Source organism: Chlamydotis macqueenii, chromosome 5 (genome assembly GCF_036417535.1).
Source record: "Chlamydotis macqueenii isolate bChlMac1 chromosome 5, bChlMac1.mat, whole genome shotgun sequence".
Lineage (NCBI taxonomy): Eukaryota > Metazoa > Chordata > Aves > Otidiformes > Otididae > Chlamydotis > Chlamydotis macqueenii.
This window is the reverse complement of record NC_141560.1, coordinates 70,572,007-70,582,947: the sequence shown is the minus strand read 5'-3', so window position 1 is coordinate 70,582,947 and position 10,941 is coordinate 70,572,007. Positions and strand designations below refer to the sequence as shown.

The 10,941-nt window shown below is 68.8% G+C and overlaps 2 protein-coding genes across 3 annotated transcripts; one reads left to right on the top strand and one right to left on the bottom strand.

Annotated features, from left to right (window-relative positions):
• The first annotated feature begins 103 nt into the window (after positions 1 to 103).
• Positions 104 to 5,641, top strand: OSBP (oxysterol binding protein). Of its 2 annotated transcripts, none has more exons than XM_086749491.1 (14): positions 104 to 417; positions 1,286 to 1,494; positions 1,945 to 2,192; positions 2,284 to 2,482; positions 2,730 to 2,832; positions 2,918 to 2,972; positions 3,098 to 3,229; positions 3,307 to 3,552; positions 3,645 to 3,765; positions 3,868 to 3,971; positions 4,060 to 4,155; positions 4,238 to 4,419; positions 4,533 to 4,753; positions 4,842 to 5,641. In XM_086749491.1, exons 1-14 carry the CDS (start codon positions 104 to 106, stop codon positions 4,982 to 4,984), a joined length of 2,373 nt encoding a protein of 790 aa, XP_086605617.1. In that variant the 3' UTR covers positions 4,985 to 5,641. The 2 variants fall into 2 exon arrangements, with proteins under 2 accessions (XP_086605617.1, XP_086605618.1); XM_086749492.1 differs by having other exon boundaries at positions 126 to 417; positions 2,930 to 2,972.
• Positions 5,642 to 6,558: 917 nt separating this feature from the next.
• Positions 6,559 to 10,261, bottom strand: LOC147600639 (calcium-binding protein 2-like). The gene is made up of 6 exons (XM_086749258.1): positions 10,013 to 10,261; positions 8,803 to 8,833; positions 7,849 to 7,992; positions 7,640 to 7,749; positions 6,822 to 6,969; positions 6,559 to 6,712 (listed from the first exon to the last, which is right to left on the bottom strand). Exons 1-6 carry the CDS (start codon positions 10,259 to 10,261, stop codon positions 6,684 to 6,686), a joined length of 711 nt encoding a protein of 236 aa, XP_086605384.1. The 3' UTR covers positions 6,559 to 6,683.
• Between the last annotated feature and the right edge of the window lie 680 nt (positions 10,262 to 10,941).

Genomic DNA, 10,941 nt, shown 5'->3' with positions numbered 1-10,941 from the left:
CTGCCCGCCGGGGCGGTGCGCGCGGGGGCCGCCGCCGCCAATGGGGCGCGGCCGGGGGCGGGGCGAGTGACGGCAGCGCGGCGGGGCGGCGGCGGCGGCGGCGATGGCGGAGCTGCGCTCGGCGGCCGCGGGCCCCGGCCCGGCGGCAGCGCTGCCCGGTCCCATGGCTCTGCCCGCGGCGCCCGGTACGGCCCCCGCCCTGCCCTCACCGGCGGCGGGCGGCGGGGCGGGCCCAGGCCCAGGCCCGGGGGTGGCGGCGGCGGCGGCGGCGGGGGGCGGCGGCGGCGGCGGTTCCGGGTCCGGTGGCACCGGGTCCGGTTCGGCGCGGGAGGGTTGGCTCTTCAAATGGACCAACTACATCAAGGGCTACCAGCGCCGCTGGTTCGTGCTCAGCAACGGACTCCTCAGCTACTACCGGTAACGGCACCGGCAACCGGCAACCGGCCCCGCCGCCCCCGCGGCCCCTCGCCCCCCTCCCCGCGCCCTTGGGCCCGGCCCACTCGCGACGCCACGGGCTGTGGGGGTCCAGGGGTCTCGGTGTCTCCGTGCAGCCCTTCCCCCCGGGGTGGGGGCACCGGCGGCCGGTGGGAACCGGGAGGGGGCGGGGACAGCGGCGTTACCACCCCCCCCCCCTCACCCCACCGTGCCGCCGCTTGGTCCCCGAGGGGACACCCGAGCCCCGGGGGCCCCTGTCCCTGCATTATTCATGGGGGAACCGGAGCCCGCGGGCAGCTGCCGGGCTCGAGTTACGGCCCCGTGGGTGAGGGGGAGGCTCCGGTTCCCCACCCCCCTCCGCCGCCCCGACCCGGGCCGGGGGTGCCCCACACGGCTCCTTCCCCCGGCAGGCCCGGGCCCGGTGACGTGGAAGGGGTGTGCCGGGCTGGCACGGCCTCGCACCGCACCGGGGAAGGGGGGGGGGAACGGGGACTTCACCCTCCTCCCTTGTGCCGTGCCCCGCGCGGAGGGGAGCGCGGTGATCCCCCCTGCCCCCCAGGGATCCTGGGGGCTCCCCGCGCTCTTTCCCCCCCCGAAAGCGCCGCCGCCGGCCTTGGCCCCGTTCCGGCTCCGGCGGTGAAACCCCACGCCGGCTGCGTGCCCGCTTGGCTCGGGGGCTGGAGCCGCTGCCCTATTTATAGCCCTGCCCGCGGGGTGGGGGAACGCCAGGCCCCCGCTGCGCCCCCCCCCCCCGCCCCCCCACCGCCGCGACCTCGTGGCTCGGCTACCACCCGGGCTACCGAGCCGTCTCCTTCCCGCAGCCCCCTCACCGTGACCCCGTTTCCCCCAGGTCCAAGGCGGAGATGCGGCACACCTGCCGCGGCACCATCAACCTGGCCACGGCCAACATCACGGTGGAAGATTCCTGCAACTTCATCATCTCCAACGGCGGGGCGCAGACCTACCACCTGAAAGCCAGCTCCGAAGTGGAACGGCAACGCTGGGTCACCGCCCTGGAGCTGGCCAAAGCCAAAGCCGTCAAAATGCTGGAGGAATCGGGTACGGCTGTCTCGCCGGGGCGGCTTGGCGGGTCCTGCTCCTGGCGCCCGGGGCTCGTTTTCCGCCGCCGCGGAGCGTGACCGCGCGTTCCCTCCCCGCCGGCGAGCGGCCTGCGTTTCCCTGTCCGTCTCCGGCGCGGGGGGACGGCGGCACGGCAGGCTGGCAGCCGCTCCCTGAGCGGGATTTGGAAGGGACGGGCGGAGAGCTCGGCCGCTCCGTCCCGCCGGCAGCCTGGTGCGCGCTGCCTCGCCGGCGTGACTGCTCCCGCGCCGGCAGATCGGCCGTCTGCTCCGAGCTGCCGCTCCCCGCCGCGCTCCGTGGCCGTCCAGGATGGCGCCACGGAGCCATCGGGGAGTTTGGGGGGGGCGGGGGGTGGTCTGCCGTGCCTCCCCGCCGCGTCTCCGGGAAGGCGAGCGGGCCCCCGCGCTAACCTCCCGTCCCCGCCGGCAGACGACTCCGGCGACGAATCGGTGTCGCAGACGGACAAGACGGAGCTGCAGAGCACGCTGCGCACCCTCTCCAGCAAGGTGGAAGATCTGAGCACCTGCAACGACCTGATCGCCAAGCACGGCACCGCCCTGCAGCGTTCCCTCAGCGAGCTGGAGACCCTCCGCCTGCCGGCCGAGAGCACCGAGAAGATCAAGCAGGTGAACGAACGAGCCACGCTCTTCCGCATCACCTCCAACGCCATGATCAACGTGAGTCCGCCCCCCACCCCACCCCTCCCCAAAAAACAACCCCCGTGGGGCGGGGGTCGGGGCGCGCTGACGGGGCGCCGTTTCCTCGCAGGCCTGCCGGGATTTTTTGGCGCTGGCTCAGACCCACAGCAAGAAGTGGCAGAAATCGCTGCAGCACGAGCGGGATCAGCGGATCCGGCTGGAGGAGACGTTGGAGCAGCTGGCCAAACAGCACAACCACCTGGAGAGGGCTTTCCGCGGTGCCACCGTCCTCCCCGCCAGCGCGCCCGGCACCGGCGGTTCCGCCAAAGGTGACCCCCCCCCCCCCCCGGCTGCTCCCAGTGCTTTTCCCGAGCTGGTCCCAGTTTCCCTCGCCTCGCTGACCCAGAGCGATCGGTTCCGTCCGGCGCGACGCGGCGGCGCGGCGGGGGCTGGTGTGCGGCCCCTCGCCCGGCTTGGTGGTGACGGGAGACCCCCCCCCCCAGTGAGGAACTGGGGGGAAACTGGGAGGAACCTTGAAGTCTGCCCTTCGACTGAATTGGTTCCCCGCCTCCCCAGATCCGTGCTGCCCCGCCAAAGGAGACCTGAGCGACGAAGACGACGACAACGAGTTCTTCGACGCCCCGGAGATCATCACCGTGCCAGAGAGCATGGGCCACAAGTGAGTTTTGGGGCGCGGGGCCGCCCTTTTATCCCCCCCCACCCCAAATTGGGGTTGATTTTTTTGCCCCTCTCTTCGCCCTCAGGCGCACCGGCAGCAACATCAGCGGCACCAGCAGCGACATCAGCCTGGAGGAGCAGGTAGGACGGGGAATCGTGCCGGGAGCGGGAGGAGCGGGGCCGGACCGGGGGGGCGTCCCGGTTCCCGCGGAAGGGTGCGGGGAGGGGGGAGGGGGGTCCCGGCAGCCCTGGCGTCTCCCCCCCAGTACAAACACCAGGTAGAAGACACCAAGAAGGAGAAGAGAACCCGCATCCCCTACAAACCCAACTACAGCCTCAACCTCTGGAGCATCATGAAGAACTGCATCGGGAAGGAGCTCTCCAAGATCCCCATGCCGGTGAGCGGGGACGCGGGCGGCGGGCGGGCGCGGGGCGCCTCGGGGACCCCCCCTCTTACGTCTCCCTTCCCCTCCAGGTGAATTTCAACGAGCCCCTGTCCATGCTGCAGCGCCTGACGGAGGACCTGGAGTACCACGAGCTGCTGGACCGAGCGGCAAGATGCGAGAGCTCGCTGGAGCAGCTCTGCTACGTGGCCGCCTTCACCGTCTCCTCCTATTCCACCACCGTCTTCCGCACCAGCAAACCCTTCAACCCTCTCCTGGGGGAAACTTTTGAGCTGGATCGGCTGGAGGAGAACGGCTACCGTTCCCTCTGCGAGCAGGTACCTCCGGCACCGCTCCACCGGGGCGGGGGGGAGGCTCGGCGCGGCCGGCGCCGTCCCCGTCCCCACCCCGCCTCGCTCTCCCCGCCCAGGTGAGCCACCACCCGCCGGCCGCCGCCCACCACGCCGACTCCAAGCACGGGTGGACGCTTCGCCAAGAAATCAAAATCACCAGCAAATTTCGGGGCAAATACCTCTCCATCATGCCTCTGGGTGAGAGGAGGGGGGGACGACGGATTCACCCGTCGCCCCCGGTGTCCGCGGGCCGGGCCGGTGGCGGGGAACCATTCCCAGCGCGACGTTCCCCTCCTCCAGGTACCATCCACTGCGTCTTCCACTCTTCGGGCAACCACTACACGTGGAAAAAAGTCACCACCACCGTGCACAACATCATCGTGGGCAAGCTCTGGATAGACCAGGTGAGGCGAAACCCGCCCCCCGCCGCGAGGTGCGGATCTTCCGCCGCCGCCGGGCCGGGCTCTGAGCGTCGTCGTCCCCCCTCCGCAGTCGGGCGAAATCGAGATCGTCAACCACAAAACAGGCGACAAGTGCAACCTCAAGTTCGTCCCCTACAGCTACTTCTCGCGGGACGTGGCGAGGAAGGTAGGGGACGCGGGGAGGCTCCGGCGGGGACGTCCTGGGACGACCCGGGACGTCCTGATTCGGCTTTGTCCCCCCCCGTCAGGTCACCGGGGAGGTGACGGACCCCTCGGGGAAGGTGCATTTTGTCCTCCTGGGGACCTGGGACGAGAAGATGGACTGCTACAAGGTGACGTCGGGCGCCGGGGACAACGGGGCGGAGGGACGGCAGCGAGCCCACGAGGCTGAGGACAGCCGGGTGCTGCTGTGGAAGAGGAACCCGCTCCCGTGAGTCGGGGGGCGGGGGGACGCAATGCCCCAAAAACCTGGGGGGTTGGCGGGGCCGGTTCGGAGCCTCTGGCGAAGGGCAGGGGGCGCGAAGCTGAGGTCTTTCCCCCTAGGAAGTACGCGGAGAACATGTATTATTTTTCGGAGCTGGCGCTGACGCTGAACGCCCCGGAGAGCGGCACGGCGCCCACCGACAGCCGCCGGCGCCCCGACCAGCGCCTGATGGAGAACGGCCGCTGGGACGAGGCCAACGCCGAAAAACAGCGCCTGGAGGAGAAACAGCGCCTCTCCCGCAAGAAACGCGAGGCCGAGGCCGCCAGGGCCACCGAGGACGGTAAGGAAGGTGGGGGGGGCCAGCGACCCCCCTGCCGCCCCCTCCCCAGGCCCCACGGCTCACCCCCCCCGTGCCGCCCCCCACCCAGGGACCCCCTACGACCCCTACAAACCGCTGTGGTTCGAGCGCAAGAAGGACCCCGTCACCCAGGAGCTGGCGCACGTCTACCGGGGCGGTTACTGGGAGAGCAAAGAGAAGCAGGACTGGACCCTGTGCCCGGACATTTTCTGAAATGGGGGGCGTGGGGTGGGGTGGGGGGGATTTTGGAGGGGGGAGGGGGGGGCGCAGGGCAGGGGAGCGCCCCCTCCCCGACCCCTCCGTCCCTCCCCGCGCGTCGCCGCCGTCGCCGCCTGCCGGGGTTGCCTTAGCCCGATCCCACGCTTGACCTCGACGCCGCGCGCATCCGGGTCACGGCAGCGCCCACCCCGGGGCGGGGGTGGTGGGTGGGGGGCAAAGCGTCCCCTGTGTCGTCCCCCCCCCACCCCGCTCCCAGGCCCGGGGGTCACCCTGGGCTCCCCCCCCCCCCCAGGGAGGGCAGGGGGCTCGGCTCTGCCCGGGCGGTGGGCGCGGCGGGGCGAGCCCGAGGCTGGCCTTGGTCTCTCTCCCCCCTTCCCCATTTTTGGTGTGTCCCCCCCCTCCCAAAAATTGGGGTGCAGCCCCCCCAGCCTGTTCTATAGGTGTATATTATATATATGTAGAGCGAGCGGGGCCCCCTGCTCCCCCAGCCCGCGGGGAGCGGCCACCCAGACCCCCACGGGGTGCCCCCCACCCACAGGGGCCCCCCCTCGAGGTGCCTTCCCCCTAGGTTGTTCAGGGCAGGAGGAGGTCCCTGATTTTGGGGTGGGGGGGGTCTTTCCCATCCATCTGGGGCCCCTGCACCCCCAAACACTACAGGGAGGGGGGGGAGGCTGTGGGAGGGGGGGTGTCTGCACCCCCAAAACTGAAAAGTGGGGGCGTATGATGCCTTTTTTTTTTTTTTTTTTTTTTTTTTTTTTTGTCCCCCCCCCCCCCTTCCAGGAAAAAAACAAAATAAATTAAAATCTGTGAGTGCCCCAGCCCGGCTGTGCCTGCTCTGTGGGGGACACCGTGGGGAGCTGAGGGACCCCACACCCAATATCCACAAGGGTTTTGCGGCCCCCCCTCAAAAAAAAAGAGGGGGGACAGGGGTTGTGGGGGGGGGACACGCACTCTTCCCGGCCTTCCTCCTCATCCTCCTCTTCATCGTCATTGTGCCAGCACCGCGAGTCCCCCCCTTTGTCCCCGTCACCTCCCCCAAAAAGTGCCACTCGGGCCCCTGGGGGGGGTCCCTGGCGTCGTTGTCGTGTGTGTGTCCCCCCAACACGAAAAGGGAGCCACCGGCTGCCAGCAGCGGGGGTCAAACCCGTGGGGGCTTAACTGCGGTGGGGGGGGGCTGTCCCCCCTGTCTGTGTGTGCCCCCCATGGATTGGGGGGGCCCGGGGTGCCCCCCCCCCGGGCTGGCTGTGTGGTGTAGGGGTGATCACGGCTGCTTTACACGCAGAATGGTCCTGGGTTCAAGCCCCAGTGGAGCCCCCTCACCACCCCCCCCGTGTGTGTTTTTGGGGACCCACGCGCCCCTTTTTTGGGGGCGGGACACGCAGAGCCGCGTGGGAGGAGGGGGGCACATCCACGAGTGGGAGGGGGGGTGGCTGCCCCACCCCATGTGTCGTCGTTCCCCCCCCCGCCAAAAAAAAACAACAGACGCTCCCCTCCGGCTCTGATTAACGGGGTTTATTGGGACCCCCGCGCCCCCACCCCACCCTGCCGCCACCCCCGGGGGCTGTTGGGGTCGGGGGTCTCGCGCCCGCGCGGGCTGTTCACTCTGAACCCTGACGCCGGCGGCGTCGGCCGGGCAGGGAGCTCCCGCCAAAAATTGGGGTGGGGGGGCGTCTCCGTCTTCCGCGAGGCTTCGTTACCGGGATGAGAGCATCATAACGAACTCTGCGGGGCCGGGTGGGGGGGGGGCGTGAGCCGAGCCCCCTCCTTCGCACCCCCGGCCACGCGCCGCGGGGAAGCGAGGGGAGCCTCCCCGCCCCGCCCCGCCCCTCACCGTCGAAATCCACGCGCCCGTCCCCGTTGAGGTCCACGTCCTGCAGGATCTCGTCCACCTCCTGCGCCTTCAGCTGCTCGCCCAGCAGCGCCGCGATGGCCTCCCGCATCTCCGCGCTGCTGATCTCCCCGTCCCCGTTCACGTCGAACTGCGGCGCCCGCGGGGTGGGGGGGTCACCCCGGCGCCCCCCACCGCCCTCCCTCCAGGGCCGTGGTCGCCCCCTGGTCTGGTGGACACCATAGCCTCCGTGGCTGTGGTCACCCCTGTGGTCGTGTTCACCCCATGGTCATGGTGACCCCGTGGTCTCGTTGTGGTCTTCCCATGGTCATTGTCCCCTCCATAGCTGTGGTCACCCCCATGGTCATTGTCCCCTCTATGCCTATGGTCAACGTCTCCCCATGGTCATGGTCATCTTGTGGTCACCCCGTGGTCTTCCCATGGTCATTGTCGCCTCCATACCTGCAGTCACCCCCATGGTCACCATTTCCTCACGGTCATGGTCACCCCATGGTCATTGTCCCCTCTATGCCTATGGTCAACGTCTCCCCATGGTCATGGTCATCTTGTGGTCACCCCGTGGTCTTCCCATGGTCATTGTCGCCTCCATACCTGCAGTCACCCCCATGGTCACCATTTCCTCACGGTCATGGTCACCGCATGGTCTTCCTCTGGTCACTGTCCCCTCCATGCTGCGGTCACCCCCATGGTCATTGCCTCCACCATGGTCTTCCCGTGGTGGTTGTCCCCTCCGTGCCCGCGGTCACTCTGGCGGCTGCAGTCCCCCCCGTGGCCGCGCTCCCCCGCGGCAGTGGCCGTACCTCGCGGAAGGCGATCTTCAGCTCCCTGACGCCCACCATGTGAGCCGTCTCCTCCCGCAGCTTCGGCCCCATCATCTGCACAAAGTCCTCAAAGTCCACGCGGCCGCCCACTGCGTGGGGGGGGGGAGGTGAAAGGGACAACCTCAGCGCCCCACGTCTCGGCCCCCCCGGCCCTCCCCAGCCCCACGGCGGCCGACCCCGGCGCTCACTCCTCATCTTGATGTGCTGGGAGATCTCAATGAGCTCCATCTCGGTGGGCATGTAGCCCAGGGTGCGCATGCACTCGCCCAGGTCCTTGTAGCTGATGTAGCCGTCCTGGTCCGTGTCGAACTCCTTGAAGGCGTCCAGCAGCTCTGGCCACGCACACGGGAACATGTGAGAACACACGGGAACACACGAGAGGAGGCCCGTAGAGTGCAGGAGGTCCCTCCTTGGGCATCGCGCCACCCCGGGGCAGGTCCCTGTCTGGGTGCCGTGGCACGTGGCCCCGTGGTGCTGCACCCCATGGAAGATCTCTTCATGACAATGTGTCCCCATGGCGCTGTGCCCCATGGAAGATCCCCCCATGACACGTGTCCCCATGGCGCTGTGCCCCATGGAAGATCCCTCCATGACACGTGTCCCCATGGCGCTGTGCCCCATGGAAGATCCCCCCATGACACGTGTCCCCATGGCGCTGTGCCCCATGGAAGATCCCTCCATGACAATGTGTCCCCATGGTGCTGTGCCCCATGGAAGATCCCCCCATGATGAGTGTCCCCATGGCGCTGTGCCCCATGGAAGATCCCTCCATGGGACTCTGCCCCATGGCACTATGCCCCATGGAAGATCCCTCCATGACAATGTGTCCCCATGGCACTATGCCGCATGGAAGATCCCTCCATGACAATGTGTCCCCATGGTGCTGTGCCCCATGGAAGATCCCTCCATGACACGTGTCCCCATGGCGCTGTGCCCCATGGAAGATCCCTCCATGACAATGTGTCCCCATGGTGCTGTGCCCCATGGAAGATCCCCCCATGATGAGTGTCCCCATGGCGCTGTGCCCCATGGAAGATCCCTCCATGGGACATGTCCCCATAGCGCTGTGCCCCATGGAAGATCCCCCCATGATGAGTGTCCCCATGGTGTCCCCCGTGCCCCCCACACCCGCTCCCGCTCACCGTCCAGCTCCTCTGGCGACAGGTCCCGCTCCTGGGCCGGGCACACGTGGGGTGGGGGCAGAATTAGACCCAGCTCAGCCCCCACCCGCCCCCCACCCCCACCCCAGCAAACCGCCGTGTCACCTTCGTTAAGCGTGGGCCAAAATTAACTCCGGCGGGAGGGATTAGAGGGATTGGAGGCAAAGCCCTGCCCCGCCCCATGCCTGCGCCCCCCGTGTCCCAGCTCCCACCACCGGCGCCCCCGGCTCCGCACGGGATTTGCCCGGCACCCATGGGTGCTGCTGAGGGTGCTTTGTGCTCCGGGCCCCGCCGTGTCCCCCCCATCCCAAGGGGCCTGGAGCATCCGGGACTTCGACTTTGTGTCCCCATGTCCCCTCCGTCCCCAGGGTCCCGTAGTGTCCCCAAATCCATCCCCACGTCCCCAACTCCATGCCCACGTCCCCTATGCTGTCCCCCCATCCCCTCCATCCCCAGGGTCCCGGAACGTCCCCAAATCCTTCCCGATGTCCCCGACTCCATCCCCACATCGCCTCCATCCCCAGGGTCCCAGAGCGTCCCCAGCTCCGTCCCCACGTCCCCAAATCTGTCCCCACGTCCCCTCCATCCCCAGGGTCCCAGAACACCCCCAAATCTGTCCCCACATCCCCAACTTTGTCCCCACGTCCCCAAATCCATCCCCAGGGTCTTGGAGCATCCCCAAATCCATCCCCATGTCCCCAGCTCTGTCCTCATGTCCCCTCCATCCCCAGGGTCGTGGAACAACCCCAAATCCGTCCCACGTCCCCAACTCCATCCCCAGGTCCTCTCCATCGCCAGGGTCCCTGGATGTCCCCAACTCTGTCCCCACGTTTCCTCCACCCCCAGGGTCCCTGAGGGTCCCCAAATCTGTCCCCATATTCCCTCCATCCCCAGGGCCCTGTAGTGTCCCCAAATCTGTCCCCAGGTCCCCAAATCCTTCCCCACATTCCCCCCATCCCCAGGGTCCCGTAGTGTCCCCAAATCCATCCTCATGTCCCCTCCATCCCCAGGGTCCCGTAGTGTCCCCAAATCTGTCCCCACGTCCCCACATCCCCTCCATCCCCAAGATCCCGTAGCGTCCCCAACCCCATCCCCACGTCCCCTCCACCTCCAGGGTCCCAGAACATCCCCAGATCTGTCCCCACGTCCCCAACTCCGTCCCCAGGTCCCCTCCGCCCCCGGTGGCCCCCACCTTGCCGAAAACGGTGTTGAGGAAGGGCGAGTAGGCCTTGGTGGCAGCGGCGTGGGGGTCCCCAGACCCCTTCTTGCCGTTCTTCTGCCCGTGGGCGCCGTGCCGGGGGTCGGAGCCGGGGGTCTTGATGCCGGGGGGGTCGCCGTCCTTGGGGGGTTTGGGGGTTTTGTCGTCCGGCTCCCCCCTTTTCCCCTTGCCCGGGTTCTCCGGCTCCTTGGGGGTCCCCTTGTCCCCCCGGGTGCGTGGCATGGGGGCGGGCGGGCGGCGAGCGGGACCCCGGGGCGGCCGAGCCTGGAGAAGGCGGCGGGGAAATCGGCTTAGGGCCCACCGTGCCCTCCCCCCCCCGCCCCACCGACCCCTCCCCACGGCCCCCACGGGCTCCCAGGGCTCGGCAAAGCCAATTAGCGGTGATTAGCGGCCACCGGCGATTAGCGGCCACCGGCGTCGGGGCACAGCCACGCGGCCACCGTGCCCGTGGCCACCGGACGGGGCTCCAGCGCCGCCCCGTGTCCCCAAATCTGTCACCCCCGCGGCCACCACCCCGTCCCCAAATCTGTCACCCCGCGGCCACCACCCCTGTCCCCAACACTGCCTCTGTCACCCCGCGGCCACCACCCCTCTCCCCAAATCTGTCACCCCGCGGCCACCACCCCTGTCCCCATCACGTCTCCAGCGCCGACCCGTGTCCCCAAATTTGTCACCCTGCGGCCACCACCCCGTCCCCAAATCTGTCACCCCGCAGCCACCACCCCTGTCCCCAGCACCGCCCCGTGTCCCCAAATCTGTCACCCTGCGGCCACCACCCCTGTCCCCATCACTCTCCAGCGCCGCCCCTGTCCCCAAATCTGTCACCCCGTGGCCACCACCCCTGTCCTCAAATCTGTCACCCCACGGCCACCAACCCTCTCCCCAAATCTGTCACCCCGCGG